The sequence below is a fragment of the Gossypium raimondii genome, chromosome 3, assembly GCF_025698545.1.
Source record: "Gossypium raimondii isolate GPD5lz chromosome 3, ASM2569854v1, whole genome shotgun sequence".
Taxonomy (NCBI): Eukaryota; Viridiplantae; Streptophyta; class Magnoliopsida; order Malvales; family Malvaceae; genus Gossypium; species Gossypium raimondii.
The window spans coordinates 13469799-13484072 of NC_068567.1; the positions used below are offsets into that span (position 1 = coordinate 13469799).

Here is a 14274-nt window from a genome sequence, read left to right on the forward strand (position 1 = left end):
AACGCTAGTCTACATGGGCACTTGAATATCATTGAATTTACAATAATTAATCATTAATACCTTATTCCACAATTTTCACAATATCATTTCATTTTCACATTTTTTTAATTCTAGTTTACTATTTAATATTATACTGAACATATAATTTGAATATTAAATTTTTCAAGAGCATTTTCTCTACACTTCCATTCCATGACTAACCACAATAATTATTCATACTAGTAATTATTTCACGATTTTCACAATTTAGCTACATTTTGCATTGATTCAATTTAGTCCTAATTTTTCCACGATTTAAAGAATAATTGTAATTTCATTTACAATAATCACATAAATTTATTCGGTAAAATCTAATTCACAATACACCCTATATTTAGTGTTATCTACATCATTTTCACTTATCAAATAATAACACGTGAAACTCTTACATACTTTTTAATATAGTCCTTTTACCACGAAATTCAATATTCACCATCACATAGCACTTAAATCCATTAATTCATAATAAGATCTTATTGCATGTGTCTAGTTTATTTGCTCTTCACTTTTTTATTTCATTATAAACACCAGTTCACGATTTAGTCTTTAGCATCATGAACATATGATATTTACTATAATCTCACTTCAACATCATTTTATGTCTATTTCATTATCATATTTCACTTTAGTTACGCTTTCTTTTAAAATATTCTATTTCACATTTCAAATTATTTTACACATTAATTTACTAATTTACCACAACTTTCACAAAGTTCACAATTTAATCTTCAGGTAATAAGAGAATTCAAGGGTACTTACCCTCTTTAACCTTTAATCATTTGTTTTTCTCTTTTCTCTTCCACTTGAATCACTTCCTCTGTCTCTCTCTTTAATATCATGTCAAGAACATAAAAATTTCCATGAAAGTATTTACTTTAACATCATTCTTATACATTTTTAACAAGATTAAACTTGAAAACATTATGTAACCTTAATATTCATACCTTGTTCTCTTGATATCAAACCCTAATTGATTTTTTCTCTCCTCCAACATGAACATACACCTTCCTCACTTAAAAATCACCTTGCTATGATGTTGTATTCTTGGTTTCACTAAGGATTTCTAGGGAAATTTGGTGGTTTCTAGCTTGAATTTGATGATTCTTGTGGAAAAGGGACTAAATTGTAAAAGAATGAAAACATCAATTAAATGCAAAGGGAGAATTACGTGAGAATGAAAGAAAGGTGATTGGAAATTCTACATCTTTCCCTCCAAGTATCCAACTATTTAATTAATAAAACAATCTAGAATAATTTAATATTAAAATATTAAGATAATATTAAAATTATCAAAACAATTGTCTTTCAACACTTTCCTTAATTATTAACATGATAATTATTTTGATTGGAAAATGACCATTTTGCCCTTGAAATTTTTTAATATTAAATTTAAGGCCATTTTCCATTTTTAGAAGATTACAATTTAGTCCCTGTAATTTCTCCTCTTATTCGATTTGACTCTTATTCACCAATTTATTTTACTGTTTAGTCCTTTCTACCCTTGGGACATTTTTACTATTTGTCCTTTAACTTTTTTTCATTTATTCTTTGCCCCCGCGAATTTTAAATATTTACGCTTGAGTCACACAACTTTTCACATCTTTACAATTTAGTCTCTGCCTTAAATTAATATATCACAACATACTTCTTAATTCAACTTTCTTTGGCATCCACCAACCTTCTCTTTTATCATTTATATTTTTCATTTTACTTTACCGATAAATTCATTATGCATGATTTTCACTTAATATTACTTTCAAAAATAATAATAACATAATGATTTTAGGGGTGTTATAGTTTGTACTATGTGTTCATGGTTCCTATTAATGGTAATGTTTTTTTTCAAAAAAAAAAAGAGATTAAAATGAATAAGATTTGATGCATGGTTGATGCATAAGTCTCATGCACCATCAATAAATAATAACATCTTGACGTATAGGGTAGGCTAACCGAGAGTGTTCTGTTTATAAGGTCCTCTATAATAGGATCGATTAAGGGATCATAGGAGGAATGATTGACTAAATGGTAGTAGTCGCCCAAATGGATTCCTGGCGTATAGGATGGGTAGACTCTGATATTGAAATAAGTAGACAAGGATTCCTGGTTAGTTTAGGATGATAAATGAAACGAAAGTGATGATTATGAAAAAATGGTTATGAGGTATGAGGCCACGCCAGAAGGCATATACCTCTAGTGACCAATGAGGTCCTGTAACAGTTGATTTATAAAGAAAGCTAGTTGGGAACTAACCAAATGTGAATTAGAAGAGTCAAAGGCTAAAAGGGTATTAGGTAAGTCTTTTAGACGTTGCAGATTTTGATAAGCCACTCAATCTTGAAATGACCTTTATCAAGTCCCCATGAAAACTTGAGTTAAGTAAAAGGACACCTGGGTTAAGTTAAGGGGGTTATCTTCCTTCTTAAGGAGGAGGGCCATGAGTAGATAAAAGCTGTCTCCCAAAATTTGAGTTTGATATCCTGATTTTTGCTAGTGATTTCCCTCCTAAAAAGGTACGTTTCATGACTTTGTCTGCTAAGGAAACATATATTTATAAGTATACTTGAAGAAATAAGACTTAGTGATACGTTTGAGTTAAAAGCAGAGGTAAAAAGTTACTCAAATGAGCTCTAACAAAGTGTCTCTGTTTGTTGAGGCGAGGAAGTCGTAGTATTTGGCTGATTAAAGGATTTGGAGCTCAAGCGATTGATTTCAAGAAAAAAAGGGCTAGATCTTAAGTCTAAGTTTCCTTTGAGGTTGTAAGGTGAGTCTTTAAGCCGACTCTAGTAAATGTATTGTGCATGTTAGAACCTTATGTGAAAATAAGCTAAGAAATGCATGATGTGATTATTCTGTGAGAAATGTATGTCTGAAGAACTTGCATGAATGGTTCGTACGGAATATGGATATAATCTCTGAAGATAATATGTCGGAATGAGTAAAGTGTATGTATGTGTGTTTTGATTATATGAACAAGTCTGTTGTGAATAAGTCTGTCAAGTATGAGTTTGAATGAAGAGTCTGTGCCTGTCTCCGGAGTCATATAAATGAGTCTATTGGGACTAAAAACACGAATCTCTGAAAGGAAAAATCCATGACACTCTAAAGACCATATAGTGTAAGACCTTGGTTGGTCCATGACATTATGTGCATTATGTAAAGGATGGTTGGGTGAGTACCAACGGTAAGGGGCAAACCTCACAAAGGTGAGTTTAGGTGAATCCGTATCGTTAAAAACACCAATTTTCATATAAGTGAGCTTTTTTGGCTATCTCTGGTATAAAGAAGTCTTTGTGGTGATCTCTGTTATAAGGAAGTAAAGCCTTTGTGGCGATCTCTGTTATAAGGAAGCCTTTGTGACTATCTCTTAATGAATGCCTTATGGAAAATTATATTAAAAGGATGCCTTTGTGGCAAGACTCTGAAAGGAAAGTCCCAGTGGTTATCTTTGGAAAGAAACGCTTTCGTGGTGGAAATATGAAGAATGAATATCATGGTGACCACCTGAAGAACAACGCATTTGGGCGGACACTAAATGAATGGCAAACCTCGTATAGTTATAATGGATGAATAGAAAGGCTAGTGTGCGCTAGAGTGCATGGTGAGGAAAAGATATGAGTTAAAAGTAAGAATACAGAGTGCACTAAAGTAAGGAAGATATGGTCAAATTCTGAGATAAGTATTGGACACAGTCTACCCCGCCCGTAGGTATGATAGGAGTAGTGAGTAAGAAATAAGTTATTATGTTAAGATAAGAGTAAAAAAATGATACAGAAGGTAAAGATATTTTAATTATAGTATGCACAAGAGAAGGAAAATGGTTCTAAAGAACAAAGAAAGATGGTATCTTTAGTATTGTCCCCACCAAAGAAGGTAGAAAGGTAAAGAAACACTCCAAGGATGCGTGAAAAAACATATGTAATGTGGAATGAATGAAAAAGGTATCTTGAGGTTTAGCTCACTAAGTTCTTACGAACTTACAAAAGTTATTTATGTTTTCAGGCCTGTAACGGAATGTACACCGAGAGATGATGTTAGGGCTATGCCAAGGAAGTGGCGCGCTGGGCTGTTATGCATACAAAGGAAATCAAGTGGCGTGTCAAATTTTGCGCCTAGATAAATAAGTAGTATCCCAAATTATATCTAGTAGACTAAAACATAAAGTAGGAAAGTCTAAAATCTTATTGAGACGAAATAAGAACTATACATTGTATTTTTATAAGAAAATCTGTAGTAGTCGTAGATAGTCAATTATACATAGGCGAAATGCAAGTGTAACCATACAATGTATGCCCATAAGAAATTCTGTTATGCAAAGATAGACGTTTACATCAATGAATAAGAAAGAAAAGTTTTAAACTATATCTGTATAAGGCGTAACACCTGAGATTCAGATCCGGTAGATTGAGTCAGGTCGATTGAGGGCGTTATAGTATCTACTGAAGGTATCCATGTAGATCTAAAGAAGACATGCTATTTTGGAATGGAAACAACTTAAGACGTTTTTGACATCCGAAGTTTCCTGAGTTTAGCTGGTTATTATCGGAGGTTTTTCAAAGAGTTTTCTCTTATTGCTGCCTCTTTGACTAAGTTGTTTAGGAAGAATGTTTTATTCAAATGGACTATTGATCAACAATCCAGTTTTGAGAAACTTAAGTCAGTGTTGAATCGAGAATCGATTTTGATTCAACCCGAATCTGGAAAAGATTATGTGGTGTATAGTGATGCATCTAATATTGTCTTGGTTGGGTTCTGATGTAAGACGGTAATGTTGTAGCTTCTGTATCAAGACAACTTAAATCAAATGAGAACAACTATCCAACACATGATCTGGAATTCGCAATTGTAGTGTTTGCACTAAATATTTAGAGGCACTACCTGTATGGTGAGAAGTGTATCATTTACACGGATCATAAGAGTCTTAAGTATCTTCTCTCCCAAAAAGAGTTGAACTTAAGGCGGTAGAGGTGGATTGAGTTGCTTAAGGATTTTTACTGTACCATTGAGTATCATCTCGGGAAAGCCAATGTTGTGGCAGATGCTCTGAATAGAAGATTAATGATTAACCTAAGGGAAATGTTTGCAAGGATAAGTTTGCATAAGGATGGTGGCTTACTAGCAAAGTTGCAAGTGAATCCTACTTTGGTTAATAAGATTAAGGATAAGTAGCCTTTAAATGTGTCTCTATTGTATCGGGTTAAACATGTTAAGAAAGGTAAGACTGTAGACTTTAGGTTCAATTTAGACGATATTCTATGCTTTTGAGGGAGATATTATTGCTGAATGATAAGGATCTAAAACAGTCTATTCTTCGAAAAGCACATAGTAGTCCTTATGCTATGCATCCTGAAGGAAATAATATATATCGTGATTTAAGATAACTATATTGGTGGCCTGATTTGCAGTGAGAGGTGACGGATTATATGTCTGACATACCAGCAATTAATAAAACAATTTAAAATAATTTAATATTAAAATAATAAAATAATATTAAAATAATCAAAACAATAATCTTTCAACACTTTCCTTCCTTAATTATTAACATGATAATTATTTTGATTGGGAAATGACTATTTTGCCCTTGAAATTTTTTAATATTCAATTTTAGGCCATTTTCCACTTTTAAAAAATTACAATTTAGTCCCTCTAATTTCTCCTCTTATTCGATTTGATTCTTATTCGCCAATTTATTTTACTGTTTAGTCCTTTCTACCCTTGGGACATTTTTAATATTTGTCCTTCAACTTTTTCGTATTTATGCCTTGCCCCTAAAAATTTTAAATATTTGCACTTGAGTCACAAAGCTTTTCACATCTTTTCAATTTAGTCTCTGCCATAAATTAATATATCACGACATACTTCTTAATTCAACTTTCTTTGGCATCCACCAACCTTCTCTTTTATCATTTATATTTCTCATTTTACTTTACTAGGAAATTCATTATGCACGATTTTCACTTAATACTACTTTCAAAAAAATAATAATAACATAACGATTTTAAGGATGTTATAGTTTGTAATGTGTGTCCATGGTTCCTATTAATAACAATGTTTTTTTTCAAAAAAAAAGATAAAAGGAATAACATTTGATGCACGGTCAATACATAAGTCTCATGCACCATTAATAAATAATAGTATACCACATCATCATTAAATCTAAAAAAAACATGGAAGACTTGGAAATAAATACAAATAATTTTATCTAAACATAATTGAACATTACTTGTAACTATTATAAATAAATATTAACAACTCTCTGATTTAGGATCTTGGCATAGCTTTTGTCAGTTTTACCCTTATTTTTTTTTAAAACTAAATTTGACCATTAACCTTTAAAGAGAGTCAAATAGTTTGCTTTTAACGATGTTGGCATGGCAACATGTGTAACAATCAACGTGTACTTCATGTTGAAATAATACTATTTGTCTTATATGTCACGTGAACAAATAATTTAAAATTTATAAAAAAATTAAAAATTATAAAAAAGTACAAAAACATGAAGCACACGTGGATTGTCATGTCTAAAATTTTAATATTTTAGTCAATATCCCTGTTCAAAAAACAACAATTCGACCCTTTTTGAAAGGTCACTAGTCAAATTTGATTACTTTTAAAAGGTTGAGGTTTAAATTTAGCTAAAAATAATAATGGCCAAATTGAAGAAAGATGTAAACGTTGAGAGCTAAATTTGGCAATAGGCCTATAATAAAAATTTAAAACTTCTAACGGTAAATAATAAAGAGATAAATACAAAAATATACATCATCAACTTCAATCTAGTGTGCAATTTAATACGTAAACTTTGATTTTGTGCAATTATGCACATTAAACTTTAAATTTGGTTCAACATATATATAAAACTTTGATTTTAATTCAATCGTACATATTTAAATAAATGAATAATCAATTTATTTTTATATTAGATAAGTATAATTATTTGTATATGTAATATGTAAATGTAAAATGATGCTTATACGAAATGATATTAGTTGTTTAGGAAAATTGAATCAAATTAAAATGTCATTTATAAAATTGCACAAAATCAAAATCTATGTATAACATTACTCATTGAACCAAAATTCATTTGTATTTTAGGGATTTATCCCATAAGAAAATATTATATATGTTTTAAATAAATTTTAAAATATGTTTATATAATAGTAATATTTTATTTTTATTTTTTTTAAAAATACAAAGCAACGGAACAGGATAGGCAGTGCATATGCAAACATAGGTTGTAAGAAAATAAAAGGCTTAGCGGTTAGAAAGGAGAAGCGGAGCAATGGCTTAACATATTTGTCGCGAAACCATCCATTTTTAGGCCATTTCCAAAACAGCAACGAAAGCCTTCACATCTCTTCCCTTAAAATTCCTCTTTGATTTCCAACCAAATCAGAGAGCACAAAGAAAACAACAAAGGGGGAAAAGAGAAGTAGAAGTAGAAGATAGAAGAACACAACAGAAGATCTCTTTCTCTCTCTCTCTCTAGCTGGTGTTTTAGCGATGTTTCGTTAAGAATCATTTGGAGGTTGATGTATGAAATCCAGCACTGGGGAATAATGGGTAAAACAATGGAGGTTCAGCGTATGAAGGAATTGTTGTTACTTTGGTCGAGGTTCCAAAGTAATCGTGTGGCTCTCGTGGGTGGAAATCACACTGCCGCTCGATTTTGCACTCGCTAAGTTTTGCCTTCTTCATTCCTCTCTTTCTCGCCTGTTATAATCTCTTCCTTGTTTTACTTTAATATGCTATCTCTAGATTTTCTTTTCCGGAAAAGTTTTCTATTTTTCTTCTCATACAATCTACCTTGCCTTTGATCACCTTTGTTTTCTGAATTTTTGTGATTGGATTTGTAAGCCCTTTTTTCTTTGTGTTTTAATCGATCATTTGGATCAATGGCTGTCCATATTATTTATGGACTTCTAAACAAATTCCATAAAAACAAGCATAAAGCCTTGAAAAATGGCATTAATTTGCAGTCTGGTGCACGATTGATCGTCAAAGTTCCTCGCTCTAGGGTTTTTAAGCTTCTTGCTCGGTTCTTGACGGTTTTGGCTTTGACCTTATTTTTGCTTCCTTGGTCGGGAATAAGATTTATCGTCAACGACGAACCCGCTCTGCCTGTTTATACAATCAAGCCTGAAGTTGTCCCTGAGGCCGCTGATCCCATTAATCTGGAATCACTGCTATTGCTGTACAATTATTTGAACAATGAAGGTATTCTGAAACCGGGAAAGAAAGGACTATTGTTAACCGATGACTATGATGAAGAATCCATTCAGGGAAATTCCTTCCTAACCAAAACTGATATGGAATTCAGTTCTACAAATGACTTTGATCGACTAATGTTAATCCCTGACGAGTCCTTCGATTTCATCTTCACTGAAAACATTCAATCCACCCTCGAATTCATCGACCGGAGTCTCAAAGTTGGCGGTATTGTTGCTGTTCAGCAGCTGGATTCATCGCTTTCATTCAACAAGCCGTCTAATTACAAGATTGTTTACTTCAGGAAATTCAATTCCAACCTTTTTGTGATGAAAAAGGTTGAGAATGCTCGACCGATCCCAAGTTCCCAAAGGCGGCTTTTGGGGTATAATACATCAGAAGCGAAACGGGCAGCATTGAAGAAATTGGAAGACGTTCTTCTTGAACCACCAAGAGCATCCTCAGGGACGTCCAGAACTTACCTTAAACGAACGAAATATTTGCCAGATCTATTGGGGGACTCACTCGAAAGCTACCCCCGTCGGGTTTTCATTGATGTAGGCTTGCCTAAGAAAGATGGCGGCAGTGCCACCACCTGGTTTGTCAAGAATTATCCCACAAGGAATCTGAAGTTCGAGATGTACAAGATCGAGACACTGACCAAGGACTCTACCAAGAAAGAGGTGCCGCAGACTGCGGCGGAGACTGGGATGTCGGGTTGGCTGAGGAGGAACGTGCAGGAGGAAGAGTATGTAGTGATGAAGGCTGAGGCTGAAGTGGTTGAAGATATGGTGAAGAGCAAGGCTATTAGATTGGTTGATGAGCTGTTCTTGGAATGCAAACCTAAAGGACTTGGTGGAAGAAAGAACATGAGCCGAAGGGCTTACTGGGAATGCTTGGCTTTGTATGGGAAGTTAAGGGATGAAGGTGTCGCAGTGCATCAATGGTGGGGTTGAAGGGAAGTTTGTTTAAGCAGAGTGAAACATGTTTAAGGTGTGAGAGAGATCTATATGTATATATAATATTATTATGTTCCAATACGATTTCATGAACAAAAATCCAATTTTTAATTTCTTATATAGGGGTATGTACCAATAAAACCCATTTTTGAAATTATTTACAAAAATGGTTTGTTTCTAAAAACAATTGTGGTTATGGACCGAAAATCTAAAAATTTATTGAGGTGTACACGTTTTTAAGGGATAAACTAGAAAAACACTTCCACGCGCTAACATGGACGTGTTTTTGCCCGTGCTCGAACTAAATTTAAAAAAAAGGTCATTTTTAAAAAAAATTACAAAAGTAGACTAAATTTTTAAAAATTTACAAGAATAAGCCTTGATAGATACCCAAAGTGGCAGTATCAATTTTTTTTTGGTGTCACCAATTAATGTGAAAATAAAACTTAAAAAACAAATATTTATATAGACCCAAAGTCTTATTTTCCTTATTTTCTTAAACAATATGAGATGTAAGGTATGTGTATATATAGATTTATGAATAGGTTTGCAACTTGTTCCTAGGCAATGTAGTATTCCTTCCTCTTTTAACTAATAACGTAAGATTAAATGCTACTCTATATTTTATATTTTTTTACAAAACAATTTCTATTTTTTATATTCATTAACATTTTTCATATTATAAATTTATCTTTTGAGATCTTTAATCTTATTGCATTTTAGAATTGTTAGCATATACAAAAGGACCATTAAAGAAAAAGAACAAATTGCACATATGAAACTTGTACATGCAATAATCTTCTATTCAATTTTAAATGTTTGAAGTTAATATCCATGCGATTCTACTTTTTAAAATAATTTTCCATTATTTCAATTTAAAATTAATATTTTTAATCTTTATTTTTATTTTATTTTATGTTATGAATGATTAATAAATATATGGCGAGTATTTGGTACTCAAATAGTATATTTTTTGTAATTTAAAAAAATGATATATATATTTTAATATTTTACTATACTCATTAATTTTTAATCCTAATTTTAATTTAATTTTCATCACCTAATGAATCTTGATAAATTTATTTAGATGCATTTGACTAGATAGATAATCTATTTAAACATAGTACATAGTTATATTAAATAAGTTTTTATAGAAATATATAATATACATAAAATATAATAATTATTTTTCATATTTTTTTATCTAGATTAAATTACATTAGTAGTCACTTAACTAGGGGTGAGCAAAACTCGATTCGACTCGAAAAATCGAAAAAATTCAATTTCGAGTTAAAGCGAATCGAGTTATTCGAAGTTAATCGAGTTATTGAATCAACTCAATTTTTTTCAATTCGAGTTCGAATCGAGTTGAGTTTTCGAATTCGAATAACTCGAATAATTCGAATAATTCGAATATCAAACTATAATATTTTACATTTTTACCCCAAACTCCCAAACCTTTTTACTTTTCCTTCAAAACTTTTACTCCTTCCCACTTTCCCCCTAAAACTTTTACTCCTCCCCCCTCCCAACCCCCCAATCTACCCAAAATCCATTTCCCACCAAAATTTTACTCTCCCATTTATTTTTTCTCAAAATTTTACTCCCCAAAACCCTCAAAACCTTTTATTTTCGCCCAAAATTTTTACTCCCTCCCACTTTTCCCCTAAAACTTTTATTCCCTTCCCATCTCACCTCTCATCTATCCCAAACCCTCCCCCCTCCAATTTTTTTTTTAATATTTTCCCTCCAAAATTTTACTCCCCCTATTTACTTTCCCTCAAACTTTTATTCCCAAAACTTTTTTATTTTTCCCCTAAACTTTTACTTCTCACTCTTTACTCTCAAATAAAAAAATCAAAATTATCCAAAAAAAATCACTAAACATAAATAGTAATAATTTTATTTATATCTACTATTTATATTATTAAATTAAATTTCACATTTTATATTATTTATATTATTGAATTGTTTAGTCATATTGAATATTTATATTAAAATTTAATTATTAATTATGCCATAAAATATTCGTGTTAAAATTTTATATTGGTATCAATTTCACATTTTATTTTTAAAATAACTTTTATTAAAAATCATATTTTTACATTTAATATATTTTTAATTCTAAAATACATAGTGATAAGAATCTGAAGATAATTGAAACAACTAAGCAAGCAAAGAAGCTAACCAATATATAAAAAATTAATAAATAAATTATGAAGTGATGAAAGTTAATAAAAAAATTGATTAAGGTGGACAAATTTTATTACGATGGGTGACAATGGTTACAAGGACCCAAAATTATTTTTTAAAATTTAACTCGAACAAATATATTCGATTCGATTCGATTTGAATTCCATCTCACTCGACTCGATTCGAGAAAACTTCAAATAAAGTTAGGATGATAAAATGAGATTCGAAAACTCGATTAACTCAAAAATTTTCGATTCGATCGAATGCTCACCCCTACAGTTAACTATGATTTTTTGGCTATCGAATTATAAAAACTTACAAAATGATCACCTAACTATTAGTAATTTTTTTTGGTCACCCAATTATCTTGAATTTTGAGGTATGTAACAAAAAAAAAATAGACAAATTAGAATAGTTGAATGACAATTTTGTAACTTTTCATAAACAGATGCTTCAAAAAATATAATTAAATAACTATTTTATAACATTTTATAATTAAGTGATAAAAATTACCTTAAATACATAAGAATAGACAACTTCATATCAATTTTATATTACATATGTAGAAAATTCTTTATATGTAAATGATTTTGTTTCAAGATAACTTTGATTCATTTGAAAAGAAAACAAATGTATATGAATCGATTCATTAATAGTTTCATACCTACACATTATATTGATTGTTTGCATCAAATTTTAGTGTTCAATAAATAAATCAGATAATCATTTTAGTGAATATTTAATAATATTGGTATTGAAGTATATAAAATGAAATTGCTTTAGAAAAAACAAATGCATCAAAACAAGATTGCATTAATGGCAAATACTATATAATCTTCTACATCATCCAAACACCTTTATTTCAAACCCATTTGGTCATCTTGAAACAAGAAGAGACCAAATCCCACATCATTTTATATTTTATTAATTTTTTACTTATAGAGTTTAAAAATTTATTTATAATGTAACAAATGTTAAGTTTTTGTAAAAAAATTTAAACTCTATAAGTAAAAAAATAAAATAAAATAAAGTGTAGCATTTAATCTTATGCTGTTAGTTAAAAGAGGAAGGAATCCCACATTGTCTAGGAACAAGCTGCAAACCTATTCACGAGTCTATATATACACATATCTCACATCCCACATTGCTTAAGAAAACAAAGGAAATGAGACTTTGGGTCTATATAAAGATATGTTTTGTAAGTTTTATTTGGTGGCACAAAAAAAAATGTTGCTACCACTTTGGGTCTTTATAAAGGCTTATTCTTGTAAATTTATAAAAAATTGGTCTATTTTTGTAATATTTTAAAAAAATGACCTCTTTTGAAAATTTAGTCTGAGCACGGGCAAAAGCGCGTCTATGTCAGCGTGCTTTTGCCTGACACGAGGAAAAAAACGTTGATGTGGAAGCGTTTTTCTAGGTTATCCCCTGGAAACGTGTCCATGTCAGCACGTTTTTGGGTTTTCGGTCCATACCCGTAATTATTTTTAGAAATGACTCATTTCCGTAAATAATTTTAGAAATGGGCCTTTATTAGTACATTACCCTCTTATATATGTATACAACAAAAGTTTTAAAAAATCACAAAAACAAGCAAAAATTAATAGCTTTTTTTGTTCTTTGTATTCCAAGTTTGCTAATTTATCTTTGATGTATTTTTCTTTCTATAGATTTGAAATATGAAATGAATTTGTATTATGATAGAATTTGGTTGAGTTGTAGGGTTTTCGTTTCTTCAAAACTTTCATCCTTTTCGACTTTATTGATGAGTATTTAAGCTGGTTTCAAATTTTTGCAAATTGATTAAACCGAATTAACAATGGGTTTGTCTCAATATTTAGTTAATAATGGTTAGTATGAAAGGGGAACTACCGACAAGGTCAGTTTTTACAAAACATTATCGGATTAGGCCATTTTTTTCAAAATTTATCAGATTAAACCAATTTGGGAGAGAGAAGGAAAACGCGTTGGACGCGTTTTCAGCAGATTTGGCAAGAAAATTCTTCTAGTTGGATGTGTTTTCTTGCCCAGTCAGTAAAATGGACACGTTTTTCCTAACAGCTACCCCATCAACGTGCAGATGTGAAGTTATCTGCTTAGCGTAGCATGGTCTGCCAATTAACAGCCTTCTGGTAGATTAGAGTTTGGCGTAAAGTATCCGCTGTAAAATTAATTAAAGATTTTATCTCATGGTATTATGCTATTTAAGAAAAGAGTGTGACAAGCGAAGAGTAAGCCTGGCTAAAATTACAGCCAAATGTGTAGTACACCCAGTTTGCCTGAGAACTATGCTAATTGGGTTTTGTAACGTGATCTAGTTAGGAGCCAACTGAATTGACTGGTCAAATAACATTTGTACAAGATTCTTACTTATATTTCTCCCGAATTTTATAGGTCATTTATTAGGACAAATTTAGGATACAATCGACACTTGTCAAGTTCCACTAAGGGGAACTAGGTGTATATATATTTTTTCTGAATGGTTTTTCTTTCTTCAATATTACTCTCAAGTTCTTCTTTTTAAACTATTATGTTATTTTCTCATTTATTAAGTTGAAAGCTAAGGTTTTTGAATAATCAGTGGGTGTTCCACCTCCTGGTAAGACCGATAGCTCTACATGTTTAGTTTTTAAAAGAATACGACTATTAAGAAGCATTAAACAGTACGATATGAGTAAGACCTTGCATGGGGGTCATCTGTAGATGAAATGATAGAAAATTATCTGTAAATGAGTTTTTATGGTGATTCCATGTTCTTTTTAGCAGTTGCTGCTATTACTGGTTCGGGAAGGATGTTCTAGTTTGGAACTCCAAGCTATAGTATAGATGAGTCTCTATCTTGCCTCTTGCATGTGAACTGTTCAAGTAGAGATATATA

At 31.1% G+C, this 14274-nt stretch overlaps 1 protein-coding gene across 1 annotated transcript; it reads left to right on the forward strand.

Annotated features, from left to right (window-relative positions):
* The first annotated feature begins 7298 nt into the window (after positions 1 to 7298).
* Positions 7299 to 9323, forward strand: LOC128039757 (uncharacterized). The gene has a single exon (XM_052628137.1). The coding sequence runs from the start codon at positions 7932 to 7934 to the stop codon at positions 9198 to 9200; it is 1269 nt and encodes a 422-aa protein (XP_052484097.1). The 5' UTR covers positions 7299 to 7931; the 3' UTR covers positions 9201 to 9323.
* The last annotated feature ends 4951 nt before the right edge of the window (positions 9324 to 14274 follow it).